General features: G+C 52.9%; 2 protein-coding genes across 4 annotated transcripts in view; one reads left to right on the forward strand and one right to left on the reverse strand.

Annotated features, from left to right (window-relative positions):
* Positions 1-15: 15 nt before the first annotated feature.
* On the forward strand, positions 16-5,198 carry BUD23 (BUD23 rRNA methyltransferase and ribosome maturation factor). Its single transcript, XM_032201208.1, is given in 17 exon segments — positions 16-84; positions 186-223; positions 328-423; positions 628-691; positions 694-712; positions 806-902; positions 1,722-1,825; positions 2,160-2,219; positions 2,798-2,871; positions 2,873-2,883; positions 3,100-3,115; positions 3,117-3,146; positions 3,440-3,454; positions 3,456-3,504; positions 4,598-4,633; positions 4,636-4,684; positions 4,830-5,198. Coding segments are annotated over 17 exon segments (861 nt in total). The 5' UTR covers positions 16-36; the 3' UTR covers positions 4,885-5,198.
* Positions 5,199-5,512: 314 nt separating this feature from the next.
* STX1A (syntaxin 1A) overlaps positions 5,513-18,762 on the reverse strand; it is a 112,048-nt gene continuing 98,798 nt past the window's right edge. For 2 of the 3 annotated variants that reach the window (XM_032201205.1, XM_032201204.1), the window contains exons 7-10: positions 13,034-13,107; positions 12,226-12,363; positions 9,560-9,670; positions 5,513-8,854 (exon numbers count right to left, since the gene is read on the reverse strand). In XM_032201205.1, coding sequence (XP_032057096.1) covers positions 8,777-8,854; positions 9,560-9,670; positions 12,226-12,363; positions 13,034-13,107 — 401 coding nt within the window. In that variant the 3' untranslated portion in view covers positions 5,513-8,776. Of the gene's footprint in view, positions 8,855-9,559; positions 9,671-9,705; positions 9,775-12,225; positions 12,364-13,033; positions 13,108-18,762 lie in introns of those variants that run through there. The other variant, XM_032201206.1, reaches the window with a different exon arrangement.

The raw sequence follows: 18,762 nt of genomic DNA on the forward strand, positions 1-18,762 counted from the left end.
GCGGTGACCGTCGGGCCAGTGCCGGCACGCAGCAGCATGGCGGGCAGCGGGCGCCGGCCGAGCACCCGCGGGCCGCCCGAGCTGGTGAGGCGCCGGGGCCGGGGCCGGGGCCGGGGCCGGGGCCGGGGCCGGGGCCGGGGCCGGGGCCGGGCCTCACGCCTTTCCCCTCCATTCTCTCGTTGCAGTTCTACGATGAAGTGGAAGCGCGGAAGTACACGCAGAAGTACGACGGGGCAGGCTGTGCTGGGCTGTGCTGGGCTGTGCTGTGGGGCCCAGGACTGGGCCCGGCGTGCGATTTCCTGAGCCCTCCCTTGCTCTGTATTGCAGCTCCCGGGTGATGGAGATCCAGGCGCAGATGTCGGAGCGGGCCGTGGAGCTGCTGGGGCTGCCCGAGGACCGGCCATGCCTCCTTCTGGATGTGGGGTGAGGGGGGCCCAGCGGCAGGGTGCAGCACACAGGCATGTGGGGATTCAGCCCGGCATGGCGCCGAGGGGGCACTGGGTCCCCATAGTGCTGGTGTCTGCTGCGGACTAACAGAGGGGGATGTCACTGTTGTGTGATGGCTGTCCTAGAGCATTGTTTTGGCAAGGCTGTGTGATCTCTGTTACCACCCCTTCCTCCCTTCAGCTGTGGCTCTGGGCTGAGTGGGGATTTTATCTCTGAAGAGGGGCACTACTGGATTGGCATGGACCATTAGCCCTGCAAATGTTGGGTGAGAGGCCCCTCCTCCCCTTAAGCTCTCACTTCACCTCAGAGGTGATTGCTGAAGGCATGAGCTTGGTACCATGAGGTGTCTTCTGTGCAGATGTGGCTGTGGAGAGAGAGGTGGAAGGAGACCTTCTTCTTGCAGATGTGGGTCACGGCATTCCCTTCAGGCCTGGCATGTTTGATGGCTGTATCAGGTGAGTTTGTACACCTAACCAAGCTCTTCTGATACTCTGCATAACTACATATTTTGTATTGTATACATGGTCTGCTTATGTTGCATAACAGATGACTGACTGTCCTTATCTGTCACTCTGTTTGCTCCACGCCAACTTGACTCCAGCTCTTTAGGACAAGCTGCTGAGATTCTAGATTGTAGAAGCAGCAGTTTCCAAAGAGATGCTTGTATGTGTTTTGTGGTAGTGAGCTGGGAAGAGTATTGAAATAAATAAAGTGAAGTTGGGGATAATGTGAGGAGAGTTGAGACATGCACCTAGGATGAAAACCTAAAGTATTTCCTGTGACATTGACCTAGGGACTGACCTCACAGCTGAGCTTGATGGTTGATTTGAGGTGAAGGGGAAAGAAATAGTTCTCTTAGAGAATACCTCATAAAGGTACTGGACAGGAGTAGGGGCTGTCTGTTACTGATCTGAATCAGTTTGGGATTGCTCATTGTCAAAACCTGCATGGTTGCTTGTGGGCTATGCCAGGGTCCCAACAAGCATTGAATTATTTGAGCACCTGGACTGGGGAGATGTCTGGTGTTTTCATTGCGCTGAATAAGCTTGAATAACTGCTGTACTATGTTGGTTGTGGCATGGCTTAGGGAGTCTCAAGAGGGATTCCTGTAGTGTCTTGACTGCAGAGTGGAAGGCAAAATTACATGGAGAAAATTAATTAGTTTCCCTGATGCCTAACACATGTTTAACACTGAAAGGAAGCTCAAAGGGAGGTTATGGGCTCTGCTAAAGAATTGATGGCTCGGTGTCTTGAGGGTCTTGCTCTCTTTTCAGTATTTCCGCAGTGCAGTGGCTTTGTAATGCTGATAAGAAGTCGCACAGGTCCTCCAAAAGCCTTTATCAATTCTTCTCAACTCTTTATCACTGCCTTGGTAAGTGTCATGCTCTCTCAGTCAGGCCTCTGCCTATTTTTGTGTCGTCACTGTTGCCTTCTAGGAAGACTTTTTAAGTAAATGCTACTGAAATATAAGACTAGCAGGAGCACCTATTTCCTGTCTGCATTCCTTTTTGCATGGTGCCCTGTGTTTCTGTAATCCCTGCTGTTAGCTTCGTGCCCTGCTGTGCTGTGGAGAAGCTGACTCTGCAGTCTGAGCAGCTCTGCTGGGAGAGTTCTCTAGGAGGTTTTAGGCATTGGAGGCTAGGGACTGGGTGACCAGAGGGGAACCCTGTCTTAACAGGGTTGTGACTGACTTTATTTCCCATAGGCCCAAGGATCCCGAGCCGTCCTGCAACTGTACCCTGAGAATTCAGAACAGGTACAAGATACCACTTGTGGGGAAAATGAACAGGCAGAGCAAGCAGAAAACCTGTGCTGTTTGAGGCTTTGAATGCATGGTATTGGCCCACATCAGGTCTGTGTCTCTGTCCTTCCTGCCATCCATAAAGCTCTGCAAGAGCCAGGAAAAAACAACCAATAAGGAGAAAGCCCACACAATTTCTGCCGCTTCACAGTTTGTTTTGGGCTGAGCCTTAAAATCAAAGAAACTGACAGGACCTTGATCTAAATGTGCTGTGCTAGATTTTTGCCTGTGTAACTGGGTTGAAAGACTGGGACTGTACTTGTCAGCACTCGTACTATGATCCCCAAAGGCTGGAAAATCCAGCCTTGTATAACTCTCCTGGAGAGTCTGCTGCCCCACTGAATTCCAGGCAAGGTGGAAGAGCATGGAGAACAAAAAAATACTGCAGGCTGCTGCTGGACGAACTGCAGAGCTAGGGGCTTGGTATAGGGTTTAATAAAAGCAGGGTGACCTGTCGTGTGCATACACAGTTAGCTGTGACTGAGCCTAGAAGTCTCTTTGGCTTTGCTTGTGGGTGAATTAATGTTTGCATGTGCTTTCTTTTTCCAGTGGAGCTCATCACGACCCAGGCCATGAGAGCTGGCTTTACTGGGGGAATGGTGGTAGATTACCCCAACAGCACCCAAAGCCAAGAAGTGAGTCCTGTCTTCTGTGAATGGGCAATGTGTGGGGTGAGGCATAGCCTCAGCAGTGATTTTTACAAGCTGTTTTTCTCTTTCCCACAATTCAGTCCTGGGCAGTAGGTGACAGTTTAGATCTGACTCAAAAATAGAAGAACTCAGTCTTGCTTGGGGACTGGGAATCACATGCTGAATGTCAGCTTCATGTTCCTCATATTTTTTTCCCTTCAGGTTCTTCCTCTGTCTTTTTTGTTGGGGCTTCTGGCACGTTACCAAAGGTGAGGACTCTGCCTAGCAGCAAGAAATGGCCTTCCTGGTCTGCTGGGTAATGTGGAAGAGCTGTGGAGTGAGCAGGAGTCACCACCAGACAACTGCATATGCAGATGTGGCTTTCACTCTTACGTTTCTTTGTTCTCATCTGGTTTCTGTGCCACAGTTTCTGGGAGATCTGTTTACTCCTGTCCCAGTCCCTCCCCTTACAGAGCGGGCTGTGTTTCCCTTAATTTATTTAGATGGCAGTGAGCACTAGCTCTGTTCTGCACAGGTGAAAGTTCCTAATTTTGCTCTTCAGGGCCTTGGTACTGTAGTGTGCTGATGGACAAGAGATACAACAGGCAAAGTTCACCAGTGAGAGGTATTGTATGGGGGTGAAGTTTCAAGTCCTCCCCCATTTCAGGGATGTAAGTGCTCAGTTTTGCGGACCCACAGTGCTGCTATGTGTGAAGTGGTGGGAGGGAAGGGACGGAGTGTACGTGGAGGGACCGTGGCAGCCCAGATGGGCACCTGCTTTATCTACTGAAGGGCCCAGATACACAGGACTGTAACAGGTTGGTTTGACTAGAGGGCTTTGCTATCGGCATCAGGAGCGCTGTGATGCTTACCCTGGAACTTCAGCTAAGCATTCAGATTGAGGTGCGCTTCCTGTCCAGCACTCAGCTCTTTGTCTCAGCACTGTAGTTATATGTTGTTGGTTGGTGTGGTGTTTTTTGTTTTTTTTTGTTGTTTTTTGTTTGTTTGTTTTTGGTTTGTTTGTTTGTTTTAGTTTTTTTTTGTTTGTTTGTTGGCGGGGAGGCAGGCTGCTGTGCTTGAAACCTGGTGTTCACATCCATCCCTCGTTCAAGTTCTTTGCTGTCTGACTGCGCAGCTGTGTCCTGTGTGGTTTCTCCTGCTGGTGAGGTCTCCTCCTATAGTAGTGGTGCAGGGAAGAGCCCCCCCCCTGCAGCCAGTGGGAGAGACAGAGAAAAAAACAGAGGAAAATCGTCATGGCTGCTAGCAGCTGGTGGCTGCCATGTTTTCCTGCCTCTTACACTGCTGTGCTCTGCTTGCTTAGTCCAGGGGTACTTCATCTTGGAAGGCAATAGCAGAAACTGGCAACTTGTTGGGAAGCCAGAGGCTTTGTCTGCTTTGTTCAGAGTAGAGCAGACAAGGGCAAGGTGGCTGTGCTTAAGCACGCTGCTGGTATGTCACACGTGGCACAGAGGAGTGCTGGTCTGCTGCAGCCTGTGGAAGGTAGGTGTCCCTGGCTCAAAGCTATGGTTGGTGGTAGCCTCCCTCCTTCTGTGTGTCTGGAGTTGGACTGTGTGGGCCTTGTCCACAGTGCTTGCTGAGCCTCTTTTATCCCTGGGGAGTGGGAAAGCACCTGCTGTTTTTATGAGGCATGCCCAGGTTCTGGGTAGAAATCTTCCGGGGCACAGAAAGTGTTCCTCCCCAGCTGCTGTCTCTGTAGGACCACGGTTCAGAAACACCAAGGGGAAGTCTGTGAAGAAAGCCGGGACTGGATTCTTGAGAAGAAAGAGCGCAGGCGACGACAGGGCAAGTAAGTTTATTTGGGTCCTGCCTCAGCTGAGGTTGACTGTGCTAGACTGGCTTGCTGTCTGTCACCCATTCAAACTCCTGCCATGAACTAGCTTCCCTTCCCTCCCTGTGTATCGCACTGAGTTGCTCTCTGCTTTTCTTCACAGGGAGGTACGAGCAGACACCAAATACACAGGTCGAAAGCGCCGCCCTCACTTCTGAATTGCTGCAGACACTGATGATGTGGAAGACGGTGTGTTGGCCTCTCCAGTGAGCCTCCTGTGAATGGCACAGATGGGCACCCCAGGCCTGGGACTTGTTGGAAACAAGGTCACTGGGGCTCTTGCAGGTGTAGACTGGCTCAGGTGCAGCCAAACTGCCAACTGCAAAGCTGCAAGACCTGTTTCCTCTGAAGGCAGAGTGGCACAGAGTCTGTCCAATGGTGTCTGCCATGCCATTGCTTATCTTCCCAATGGGGCAGTGAGCCAGAACATTATATCCAGCTTCTTCACTAAACAGTCAACAAGTAAGAAGTGTTGCTGGTCTCCTGTGTTGTGTTCTTAGTGCAGGGGAGCTGAGGTAGAAAACAGCACCAGGTTTACTATCAGCTTCCCCTCTGCCTGCAGGCAGGTAGCCAGGCAGCATAAAGGTGTGTGTCCCATGAGGGCCAATCTTCCTCTAGGCAGAATGGCAGAAATGTTATCTGAACTGTGGTGATTCCTCCTGCATCCACTTCAAATCAGGTCCACCCTGTATGCATTAATGCTCTGAGGGTGTTGGAATCTAAATTGCAACCATTGCTGCCTGTCACTCCCTCCCTTCCCTGTAAATAGAGGTGCCAGCCTAGAGCTTTACAGTTACAAATGTTTATTCTACATAAAAATTCCACAAAATGGGAAGCTGTTTTGCACCCAAAGCTTTGGGAGAAGGAAGGGAGGTTAGCAGGGAGGGAAAAGGGTGAAGGAAAAAAGAGGCAACAATACAGTGTCATCCAGCCCAGTGAGACAGAGCAAGCCAGGGTCAAGATCCACATAGAAAACAAGGACACTTAGCTCACAGTACAGCAACAGTACAACTCCACAGAGGGCTTAGAAAGCCTTCAAGTACATTACTAAAAAACAAACAAACAAAAAAAACAACTAATAAAAATAAATCCCCAATCCCCAATTCAAGTGCTAGCTGTGTGTGCCCCACACTGCTTATAGAATACTGCATCAACATGCTCATGGTGCTAGGAGGGCAGGTGGCACTTGGAACAGAGGTGTCATAACCCAAAGGATAAGTGGTCTGAGGTTGGGGGCTAGAAAGAAAAAGTGAAATGTTACCTCAAAGCACAACCACGCTATTGGTGATTCAGTCTGTACATGCAATGACAGGCAGGTAAAAAGGAACTGAACGGGGCTTCCCATAGTGCAGGGGTAATTATTGCACCAAAACACCCTCCCCTCACAGCGAGGACAGTGAGAGACAGCCTGCAAGGCAGTGAAGGCAGCATGCTCCTCTGCCTCTATCATGTCAGAGCATGCAGCCATCACTGCCTGCATGAGCCCAGCAAAGTGCCAGTGGCAAAATCACAGTGCCGTCTGGCTCCTGCTGCTGGCAGTGGTGGTATCAACAAGGAGCAAGGGTCAGTAACCACACCAGTGCCTGTTCTTGGCTTTGTGCCTTGACGGGGGTGGGTACTGACAGCATCTGAGCTTGTATCACAGAAACCATTTCTTGGAAGAAAAAAGTCCCCTTGAGCTAGCAGTGGGCATTGCTGTGGGGTCAGAGCCTGAGATGAACTTTCTTGCCTGCCTGCCTAGGAGCAGTCTTACCAGTAGTGTTATTGCTTCCCAGAGGAGGGGGCCTAGTGCTCTCACTGGCTTATCACAGCAGTGTTCAGATTGCAGTGGCAGGCACCAACACTGGGGCAGAAGCAGCAGGCATTGTACATAACCTCCACCTCTCTCTCCTGTAGCCAGATGTGCCCACAAAGATGTGCCACTGGCTATGCCAGTGCCTGCTTCCTACTCTGGAGGGGTCTCCAGAGCCTGCCTTCCCCTGCTTGCAGGGGTCCCAGTGCCCCAAGATATTGTGCTGAACGCAGGCTGCAGTGATGTAGCTAATATTAGATGTCACAGGACTGTGAAAGAAGGGGACTGTGGTCTTGGATGTTCTCATGGCCACAGGTGCTGGGGGCTTGGGCTGGGCAGGATGGGGGACTGGGCTGGACACGCTCCCCAACAGTGACCGAATGCAAGCAGAGTTGTGTTGTGGGACCTTTGGTAATAGTGACAGGGAGGGCTGTGCTCAGGGAAAGCAGGACTGTGTCCTGGCTACAGCCTGCTGTCCTGCACCCTACACCTGTGGGCACACTGCACAAGGCAAGTGCCAGTGCTATTACTAGCCAGGCAGGATGGCGGAGTGTGGGGTGGGAGCAGGGCTCAGCTCCAACCAGGCCTGCCCTCGCCCTTCCACTCCAGCTTGCATGCCTTAGCCCTCAGGGAACATGGAGGTGGGGTGCACTCAGCTGCCCCTGATTGGAACAGTGAGGCAGCATGCTGCCTGCAGCTGGAGTACTCACTGCCATCAAGTGCCCCTTTTCTGCTACCAGCATCTGGGCTCACATCCAGCCTCCACCCTGGTGCATGTCTGCAAGCTTGGCACCAGCACCTACATTGCTCGGGCTCCTCCACAGTGCTTTGGGATTTCATGAGCCAGCCAGAGCACCAGACTCTCCTGAGGAATATAAGGGCTGACACCTGCTGTTGGACTGAGGCAGCAGCATGGGAGTAACAGGATGGTGGCAACAGGGCCCCTCTGAGCTGCCAGCAGGCAGTAGATACCGCTGACAGCGTGGGGCACCTAGGTGCTGGCACAGCAGCCCACAGTGCTACAGGTGTCTCCCAGATGGTCCCGGGGAAGAGCAGGCAGCAGGACACTGTGCCAGAAGGAGGTGGCAGGCAGATGCTCAGATGTGGCAGAGGTGGAAAGAGAGGTCTGGCCCTGCCCTGCTCAGGAGCTGGTGACGGAAAGGAGGAGAAAGAAGGCTGCTGCTCTTAGCTTGCAAGGTGTGGATGCAAGCCTTTGCTGCTTCCTGGGACTGTGATAGGAGAAAGCCCCCCTGCCTCCAGCCCCCAGCCCAAGGGTGCATATGTGGAGGAGTCAGGCTGGGTAAAGCCTTGATCCCAGGTAAACACCACCTGGGGCTGTGGGTGTCAGAGCTGTCCTCAAACTCTGACAGCCTAAGCCCAGGCCTGGGGACAGCAAGAGCCAGGGCCACTGTGTGCCACAGCTGATAACAGAACAAGGAGGATTTGGAGCAGGGTAAGCAGCCAGTGGAACTTGGTGGCCTCAAACCACCTGTGGCCTCTTGCCCTGCCTGAGGTGCAGCACTGAGCCCCATGTGACTGTCCCCATCCCTAAGCATCAGAGATGGCCCCAAGCAGCACCACTGGCCAGCAGCAGCAAATCCAGCCTGAGGCACCTGCACTGGGGCGAGGGCTTGCACAGGGCAGAAGGCAGCTCCACCACTAGCAAAGCAGCAGGAATGGAGCACTGCAGCCAGGCATGGGCATGGTGGGGGGGGGGGGGAGGCAGAGCCTGGCAGAGTGTACCCCTGGGGAAGTGCCCCATCAGTGAAGCAGCCTGAGGAAAAGTGTTTTGCAAACACTGATGTGGCTGACAGACACAAGAGCTCTGGCTGAAGGCGATGGGAAAAGCTGGGGAAAGTTGATTGGGCTCTGTGCTCCTGAGGACTCTACCCATCATTGGTCTCATCTTCAGGTATGACTAACACAAACTGTCTAGCACAGGAAGAGCAGCAGTGCCCAGTGGTACCTCTGTCCCCACCTGGTCCCAGCCAGCCTCTCAGACTGGTGCAGTGATGAGAGCTCAGGTTCTCCCCATAGGTCCCCCTCACGCCCATCACTGTCCCCTGCACCCCGCCTGCACCCCAAGGCTGGTGCTCCCTCCACACAGACGTACCGCACACACAGCATCACAAACAACCATGCATTAGAAACTGAAATGCTGCTGGGAGGCTCCGGGGGCTGTGTGGTTCGCTCCGGTGTGGCTGCAGCCCCATGGCACGCGCGGCTCCATCCATCACAAACAGTCCCGTGGGGTGAGTCTATCCAAAAATACCGCCAAAGGTGGAGGCAATGACAATACCCAGGATCACACAGCAGATAATGATCATGATCTTCTTCTGCTCAGGTGTTGCAGCACCGGCAGGGAGAAAAGGGAGAGGGGACCATGAGTGCCAGGGGTAAGCTGGACCCAAGAGCTGGGGCCTGCGATGTGCCCCATCCCTGTGTGTCTGTGGTGGGCTCTGATCAGCACCAGGCGAGCCAGACAGGCTCTGGCCATCGCTGGGACATGGCTGGGTACCCAGGCTCCCTCTTCAGCACTGGACTGGCAAACCTGGTGGCCCACTGTATCCCCTGAGCTGCTAAACTGCTGCAGAGACATAGGAGCATGCTGGTAGGGCCAGGCTTGGGGAATGGGACAGGCAGCTGGCACTGCGCTTGGGGCCAGAGCTGTAACATGCCTTTTTCTACCACCTCCACCTTGTTTTGGCAAGGGACATGGATCCCACATCTAGCCTGGCCCATGGAATCCACCCTGTCCCTCCTCTTCCCACCAATGAGCACTCCTGCCCCATGACTCATTGACAGTGCTCAAGGAGCACCCTTACAGAGCTCTGCCTCAGTCCATGTCACCAGCAGGACCCATGCTGCACCCAGCGGTGTGGAGTAAAGTAGTGCTTGAGTACCCACAAGGCTGCACTTTGCTGTCTGCTCCTTTGTGTAAGCAGCAAGGCAGGCAGGGGTGCCAGGCTGGGACCTGGTCCATGGACAGTGTCAGAAGTGCATGCAGAGGAAGATATGACCCAGCCAGTGCCATGACTCACCCGTCTGGCTTTGCTCTGGTACTTCACTGCTTTTTTGGTGTCAGACACAGCCCGCTCCACGTAGTCCACAGAGTGTTCCACGTTGTACTCAATGCGGTCAATCATCTCACCCTGCAGAGTAGGGACAGAGCCCACACGCCCATGTGCACATACGTGAGCTCCTTCCTTCCCTGCTGCTCCCTGGCACCGTGCAGACATCACCCTGCCCAGTGGCCCTGCATGGGAGATAAAGGGATAATCACCTGCCTGTAGCAGGCACACAGACTGTGGACACCCTGGGGTGTGGGTCCAGACCATAGGCTTTGTCCAAGAGGGCTGGGACCTCTGTACACACGCCAGCAGAGAGGCAAGTAAGAGTCAAGCGGGTTCCCCATCCCAGTCCTGGCCTGGTGGCCACATGTCTTATGTCCCAGGTGAGCATCACAGCCACAACAGGATTTGCATCATCATGGTGCTGCACACTGGAGAAGCAGGAGGAGTGGCAGGGGAGGGCAAAGACCATACCAGCAGCACCATGTGGGGTACTCATTAAGCCACAAACATGCACAGGTGACTACTTAGATCTGCACAAGCACCCTGCCAAGAGCAGAGATCCCTGAAGCAAGGCTGGTCAGTCTGGACCACTGGGTCCTGCAGGGACTCCTGCCCCACTCCTCTTCCAGGATACGGAGACATGGCCTGAGGCATCCTCACCTAGCCAACCTTCTCCCTTCTGCCCCCTCTTTACTGCCCACCAAGCGCATCTGGGTCCTACAGCAGATGGAGACTGTCTGATGGTTCATGTGAATGACAGGCTTTCCAGGGGTGGGCAGAGGCTTGAACCCCAACACCCTTCTGCACAGCACAGAGAGAATCTGGGCTGCAAAGCTGAGGATCATGGCCAGCAACTCTGCAACGCTCTTTTCTGAGCTTTAACACCTGGCAGCACCAGAGAGGACAAGCCTTGCAAGCCCAGGGATGTTACCCTCCCACCCAGGTCAAAGCACTGACCCTTATCAAGCACCCTGCTGCTCTTGTCCCATGCCTGATATGCTGGCCTGGGTGCTGTGCCTAAAGCTGATGCTTCCCCTGCCCACTGGTGCCACTCCTAGGGCAGAGTAGACAGCTGCCAAGCACAGCTGTGAGTCTGATACCCCTCTGCTCTCTGCCTTCCCTGTGCCAGCAGCTCAGAGACTAGCCCCCCTCTTCTCCCCCCGGGGGTGTTGCAGGATGCTGACATGGTCTAGCAGTTACAGCAGGGCAGAAGGCCGCAAATCCTCCTAGAGTGCATCAAGCCTCCTGCACAGCTTCATGCCTCCAGTTCTCCCAGGGAAGGCTGATAAGGGATGGTGGTGCCCCTTCCCACACAGGGACCAGCACAATGTAGTGTCCTCAGGTAACTGTGCCCACACTGCCCTGACCTGCTGGGCTGTGGGGTGGCAGCATGGGTGCTGGCTGCAGGCAAGGCCACAGCAGCAGGCAGGGCCAGAGACAGTCACAGTGGCCTGTCACCCCTTGCCTCCACCTATGTGTGTGTATCATGGGGTCTGTGCCACCCATGGGCCCTGTGGAGGAGCCGGACATGGCCATGTGACAGGCTGTGACAAGCAGGTCTCCCAGGAATGGTGACAACTCCTGCTGGCAGAGTGTCATAAGGAGCCCAAAGAATGTGAGGATAGGAAACAGGACCTAGAGTCTCTGAACAAGGTGGAGGTGGCCCTGCATGGATTGGCACCTCCTCCCCCTTCCCCCCTACTGGGGCCAGCCAGAGGGGACAGAAGATGCGAAGGCCCTTCTCTTGGGAACAGCATGACAGCACTGCCAAAATCTTCTGACCCTGGGCCAACTGTCCCAGCCTGTCCCAGGAGCTGACAACCCAATGACCTGCAGACATCAAGGGAAAACAGAGGAGACACACAGGGCCAGGTTTGCCAGCTAGTCAAGGGCAGGCCAGACAAACACCTCCATGCCACAGCCACCCTCACCCATTTTCCAAGGGCCAGCCCTGACGCCACACAAGAGCCACAGACATGCAGAGTGCAGCCATGCAGAGCCAAGCATGCAGCACTGGCAAGGGCCAGGCGGGGCTTTACCTGCCACTGACGTCTCCTCGGCCGCGACAGCATGGCAGGCAAGAAGGGGGGTGAGCAGAGACACCGAAGAGCATGCCCATCTGAAGGGCCATGCCCTGCAGGCTGGTGGCACAGCCTGGGGCTCCCCAAGCTCTGTCAGTGGGGCCCAGTGCTCACATGTGAGCCCACATGGGCCTCCCCAGAACTGCTCAGGCTCTGGGGAAGAAGAACCCATCCCCACCTGGGTGCCAGCCATCAGCAGGTGCCCTCCTAAAAGGCAATTCACTTCACCACCCGCCCTGAGCACACAGCAGCTCCTGTTCTGGGGCACACGACAGATACCTCCAGCCCTCGAGAGCTCACCTCAGCCCTGCTGGGAGCAGTGTAGGTACCAGGTGGCCAGATGCAGGTTTTCACCTCAGCACCCACCCTGAAAGGACGCCAGCACAGAGGTGCTTTCATGGGCTCATGGCTGCCCTCCCAAGCTGTCTGCCCCAGTGCCCTTTCTGTGTCCAGGCAGAGCACATCAGTTTCTCTCCAGCCATCCCCTCCCTCCTACCGCCCCCACCCCCGCAGTGAGCTGGCATCTGGGCTATGGGCTGCAGGTCTCCTTACCTGGCTCTCCACCAGCATGGCCATGTCCATGAACATGTCATGCAGCTCTCGGATGCTGTTCTCCAGCTTGATGATCTCACTGTGCCGTGTCTCAATCTCATTCAGTGCCTGCTTGGTGATGTTTGAATCCATAATGATCTGCAAGAAGACAAAGCCAGTAAACATGCTCGGTCCTGCCTCTGTGCCCCAGATGTTGTCCCTCACCTCTGGGACCAGGGGAACCAAGAGAGATAGGGGAATGGTTTAAATGGGAGGTATCTTCTGGGGCAATGGAGAAAATGGAGCAAGATCCTGGAAGAGCACTCTGGGGTTTGGCCTCACAGCAACCATGAGGCCATAGCCAGGCCCCATGGAGCCACACAAAAGCCTTGGAGGCTGGCGCTGGACTCAGAGGGAACATTGCAAGCTGGCACCATCTGCCTGCCCATGAGGCCACTGGGCATGGCAGGGATCTGGGCAGAGCAGGGCCTTGGTGCAAGCCAATCCTCCTTGGGGTTGTGGCTGGTGCCAGAGTGTGAAAGGCTTGGCTGCCATATAGTCTCTAGCCCACAAGTACCATGGAGCAGGGAGAGCCTCTAGCCACCCCAGCCAGGCAGTTTGCAGCAGCCACCCCCCTGCCCTGCCCCAGCCCAGAGCTGCCCTTCCGGCCAAGACATAGTCCCTGCTCATGCAGCATCCTGCTGCAGTATGGGCAGTATTTGTCATTCCTGTGCTGGGAGCACATTAAACAGACAACTCCCAAGGGACAAGGACTGGGTTGGCTTTTAACCATGCTGGGCTTGAAGCAGGGCCAACCCATGGTGCTTACCCCAGAAGAGAAGATGGCTGGGTTGCCGCTCTCCAGCATGTCCTCCAGCTCCTCACTGGTGGTGGTCCTGCCAGCTGCAAGCAACATACATGGGTCACTTGTGAGCTCCTATCCTGGCCACAGGTCCAGCAACCCTACCACAGGGCTCTGTTGTCTCTGTGACATCTCCTAGAAGCAGAGCCGAGCTGCTCTTCTAGCCCTATGAGCTCAGAGGCCTGCTACAAGGATGCTGGCAGCCAGCATCCAGGAGGGATGGGAGAGCAGCAATCCAAGAGCAAGGATGCACTGCAGGGCTATCCTAACAAACTCTATCCCAGGACAGTCAAAGCCCACAAAGACATCCAGCTCAGCAGAGCTCACTGCCCTGACACGCCCTACTGCAGCTACTCAAAGCCTCATTAATGCCCCAAGGGTGTTTTAGCCCTCAGGGCTGCCTGAGTTTTAGCCCTGCAGCTGTTTAACAGAGAGATCAGACTCATTCCTTCTCCTGCCCTCATTCTTGGCAGCACACCTGGCCCCACTGTGGTACTTTCAGCCCCACAGCTCCTTTGCGGGCAATTTTCTCATCCTTTGATCACAGTTGCCTCCCACTCCCCACAGACGTATTCTTCATAGCTACAGAAGTGAGACATAGTAGTCATTCTGAAGGTTACAATAGTCCTCCAGAATAAGTTACTTCATTCTTATAGGATTCTATGATTCTAATAGCCAGGTGGTACCCATGAAATTGCAGTGCTAAACAGAGACAAACACTCTGGGCAGGCTTTTACCAGGGATGACACCTCCATAGAAGGTGGAGGACATCCCGTTGGTGCGACCAGGAGCAGATGGGGGCAGACAGGCAGGAGCAGCTAATCATAGAAACATAAAACAGCTTGGGTTGGAAGCGACATTGCAGATCATCTAGTTCCAAGACCCCTGCTATGGCTAGGGATGCTACCCACTAGATCAGGTAGCCCAGTTCCTCGTCCAACCTTGTCTTGAACACCTCCAGGATTGGGACATACACAGCTTCTCTGGACAACCTGTTACAGGGCCTCACCACCATCTGAGGGATGAATTCCCTCCTAACTTCTAATCTAAATCTCCCCTCTTTTAGTTTAAAACCATTCCCCCTTGTCCTGTCATTATCTACCCGAGCAAAAAGTCGCTCTCCATCTTTTTTTTATAAGCCCCCTTTACATATTGAAAAACTACAATAAGGTGTCCTGGAGCCTTCTTTTCTTCAGACTGAACAGTCCCAGCTCTCTCAGCCTGTCTTCATAGGACAGGTGCTCCTGCCCCCTGCTCATCTTCAGGCCCTCTTCTGGAACCTCTCTAACAGGTCCACATCTCTTGTGTATCATCTTGCGCATCTCTTGTGCACATCTCAGGTCCCCAGACGTAGATGCAGTACTCCAAGTGGGGCCTCACAAGAGCAGAGTAGAGGGGGACAGTGACCTCCTTCAACCTGCTGGTCACATCTCTGGCCACATTGATGCAGCTCAGAATGCAGTTGGTTTTCTGGGCTGCAAGCGTGCACTGCTGGCTCATGTCAAGCTTTTCATCCAACAGAATCCCTAAGTCATTCTCTGCAAGGATGCTTTCAATGAGTTCTTCACCCAGTTTGTTCTCATGTCTAGGATTGCCCCCACACAGGTGCAGCACCTTACACTTACACTTTTGAACCTCATTCAGTTTACATGGGCCCAGTTTTCTAGCTTGATCACATCCCTATGGATGGCATCCCTTCATTCTGTTGTATCAACTGCACCACTCAGCTTAGTGTCACCTGCAAACTTGTTGAGGGTGCACTTGACCTCGTTGTCCAAGTCATTGATAATAACACTAAACAGTACCAGTCCCAAGACAGATCCCTGAGGGATGCCACTCGTCACCAGCCTCCACCTGGACATAGAGCCATTGACCAGCACTCTCAGGGTGTGGCTTTCAAGCCAATTACTTATCAACTGAATGGTACACCTATCAAAATCATCTCCTTCCAATTTGTTGTCCAGGATGTCATGTGAGACTGTGTCAAAGGCTTTACAGACTTCCAGGTAGGTGACACTGGTCACTTTTCCCTTTCAAATGATACAGTCACTCCATAGAAGCATTAAAGTTGGAAAAGACCTCCAAGGACATCTGAGCCTTGATCCTGGATTTCACTTGGCAGGTAGAGGGGAACCAATGACAAGATTAAATGCAAGAAGTTTGCTGCAGGTTATATCATGTGTGCACCGAATAAATTTAAAACACTACATTGGTTCTCAAAGCATTCTTTTCTTGCCGCTTTTCTGTAACTCCTACTTTTTGAGTTTCTCTTACCACTTATTTACATTTGTCTTCATTTTTTCCATACATGGTTGAGGAGGAGGAGAATACATCCCCATCGTCTCCCAGAGATGCAGCTGGGACCTGGGAAGCCCAGCAAACAGCATCCTGAAGGACAGTCTGATTTTTTGAAATCATAGAATCATAGAATCATTAAGGTTGGAAAAGACCTCCAAGATCATCTGGTCCATCCATCCCCCTACCACCAGTATGACCCACTAAAACATGTCCCAAAGCACCACATCCAACCTTTCCTTGAACGCCCCCAGGGACAGTTATTCCACCACCTCTCTAGGCAACCCATTCCAATGCCTGACTGGTCTTTCTGAGAAGAAATGTCTCCTAATTTCCAACATGAACCTCCCCTGGTACAACTTGAGGCCATTCCCTCTAGTCCTGTCACTAGTCATTTGCGAGAAAAGGCTGACCCCCAGCTCCCCACAACTTCCTTTCAGGTAGTTGTGGAGAGCAATAAGGTCTCCCCTGAGCCTCCTCTTCCCCAGACTAAACAACCGCAGTTCCCTCAGCCACTCCTCACAGTACTTGTGTTCCAGGCCTTTCAACAGCTTTGTAGTCCTTCTCTGGACACACCCCAAGGCCTCGATGTCCTTGTAGTGAGGGGCCCAAAACTGAACACAGTACTCGAGGTGCAACCTCACCAGAGCAGAATACAAGGGGACAATCACCTCCCTGGTCCTGCTGGCTATACCAGTCCTGACACAAGCCAGATACCCTTGGCCTTCTTGGCTACCTGGGCACCCTGCCGGCTCATGTTCAGGTGAACATCAACTAACACTCCCAGATCCTTTTCCTCTGCACAGCTTTTGAGCCACTGTGCTCCAAGCCTGTATCATTACATGGTGTTGTTGTGACCAAAGTGCAGGACCTGGCACTTAGCCATGTTGAACCTCATGCCATTGGCCTCTGCCCATCGACTGAACCTGTCCAGGTCCCTCTGTAGGGTCTTCCTACCCTCCAGCAGATTGACACTTTCCCCCAGCTTGGTGTTGTCTGCAAACTTACTGAGGGTGTACTCGGTTCCCTCATCCAAATCACCAATAAAGATATTAAAGAGGATGGGCCCCAACACTGACCCTTGGGGAACACCACTCATGACCTGTTGCCAGCTGGATTTCACTCCGTTCACCACTACTCTTGACCCAACAGTCCAGCCAGTTCTTAACCCAGCAGAGTGTACCTGTCCATCATAGAAGGCTACCAGATTTACCATTGGTAAAGCCACGCTGGCTGTCTTGGATCACCTCCTTGTCTTGAATGTGCTATGATATTGCTTCCAGGAGGATCTTTTCTATGATCTTCCTAGGCACAGAGGTGAGGCTCACCAGTCTGTAGTTCCCCAGGTCCTCCTTTGTACTCTTTTTAAAAATGGGAGTGATGTTTTCCTTTTTCCAGTCACCAAGGACTTCACCTGGCTGCCAGGACTTTTCAAGATGATGGAGGGAGGCTTGGCAATTCCCTCTGGACCCTAGGATGCATGTCATTGGGCCCCATAGACTTGCACCTGTTCAGTTTCATCGGGTGTTCTCAAACTTGCTCTTCACTTACAGTGGGAGCGTCTTTGCTCCCTCAGCGCTCACGTACAGGTTCAGGGAAAAGAGAGACATGGGAAGCCTGACTGCCAGTGAAGATTGAGGCAAAGAAGTTGTTGAGTACCTCAGCCTTCTCCATGTCTGTTGTTACCAGTTCACCCTCCTTGTTTATCAGAGGGGTTACGATCTATTTGGCCTTTCTTTTCTGGGCAGTGTACCTACAAAATCCCTTCTTGTTATTTTTTGTATCCCTTGCCAAGCTCAGTTCCCTCTGTGCCTTGGCTTTCCTGATTTCATTCCTGTATTATTTCCATGCCACATGTCCCTGCTTCATGCCAATGCCTTTGCATTTCCTTCTTGCACCTCATTTTGAGCAGCAGGTCCTTGCACAACCATCCTGGTTTTCTGCCCTCCCTGCTTGCTTTCTCACACAGGAGAATGGAAAGTTCTTGTGCTCTAAGAAAAAACATATTTAAAGAGTTTCCAGCTGTGTTCAGCTCTTTTGTCCCTAAGGACAGTGTTTCAGGGGCTCTTGTCCACTGGGTCTTTAAATTACTTGAAGTTTGCTCTTTAGGAGTTCATGGTCCTGACTTTGTTCTGCCAGGCCAATATTCCTTGAGATCACAAACTCAATCAAAGCATGGTCACTGCAGCCCAGACTACCTCCAAGCTTAACCTCTTTAATGATTTTGTTTGCACTGGTAAGCACCAGGTCCGGTAATGCTTCTCCTCTGGTTGGTTTGTCTATTACCAGGAAGTTACTCTCAACACACTCCAGGAGTCTTCTGGATTGCTTACAGCCTGCTGTCTAGCTTTTCCAGAAGACATCCCGGTGGTTGAAGTTCCCCATTAAGATGGGAGCATGTGAATGCGATGCTTCTTGTAGCTGAAACAAGAAGGCCTTGTCAACAGGCTGCCCTTGATCAGAAGGCTAGTAGTTGACCCCAACCACAAGGTGCCCTTTATTGGTCCTTAACTTTTACCTACAAGATCCCAAACCTTTGAGCCTTTTTTGTGATACTGTTTTTTGTGCAGGTGATAGACTGAGCCAACTTTGTATGGTTGCCCTTTCCAAGGTCTTTACCATTACTCACACAGTCTCTTCTCTCCAGCCCTAGAGAATCGTATCTGTTGTGCAGGGGCATTTCATGGGCAAGGGGAGACTTATCCTGCTCCAAGAAGAGGTGAGGATCCAGTCTCCTTTGTCTTGTAAGTCATTCCAGTTTGTTGGTTCAGGGCTGGAAGCTTGTTTAACTTCCTCCTACCAGGACTTAAGGCAGGGCTGTTGATCAGCCTATGTCAGTACATAATAAAGCCTGTCAATCTCCCTCTCAGATTGCTGGATGCTACATGGCCTGGTGTGCACATATTGTAACAGAGCCACCTGTTTGAAAAGTTCATCCAGCTGGGCACACTTACACCTATGACATCTACCTATGCCTTCAGGACATAGTGGAACTTCCAGAGACTGGAGTTCCCTGTAACTGAAGGTCTAGGCAGCTCTTTCAATCCCCTTTTTGATCCTCTGTTTGGGTGTAGGCATCTGCCCAAGGAGGTTGCGGCCCCTAAATCTGGGTTTCAGCCTCAGACTGGCAGGTTCAGTGGGTGGACACAGTTTCTGCTGCAGTAGAAGGCCCTTCCTCTGCTGCTCCCAGAATAAAAAATGACCCATCCTGCGCCCTCCCATGCAGACTGCTGTGCCAATGGCCACGCCTGGCTGAGGTGCCGCACCATGGTTGCCTGCCCTGGGTGCTCATGCTCCCCAGAGGCAGCCTTTGTACCTGGGGTTGGCTGCTGCTGCTGCTGGCCCTGCCCAGCCCTCATCAGCTGCTTTTGTGAGGGCTGCTGGGTGCTGGCAGTTCCCTC

The sequence above is a fragment of the Aythya fuligula genome, chromosome 20 (genome assembly GCF_009819795.1).
Source record: "Aythya fuligula isolate bAytFul2 chromosome 20, bAytFul2.pri, whole genome shotgun sequence".
Lineage (NCBI taxonomy): Eukaryota > Metazoa > Chordata > Aves > Anseriformes > Anatidae > Aythya > Aythya fuligula.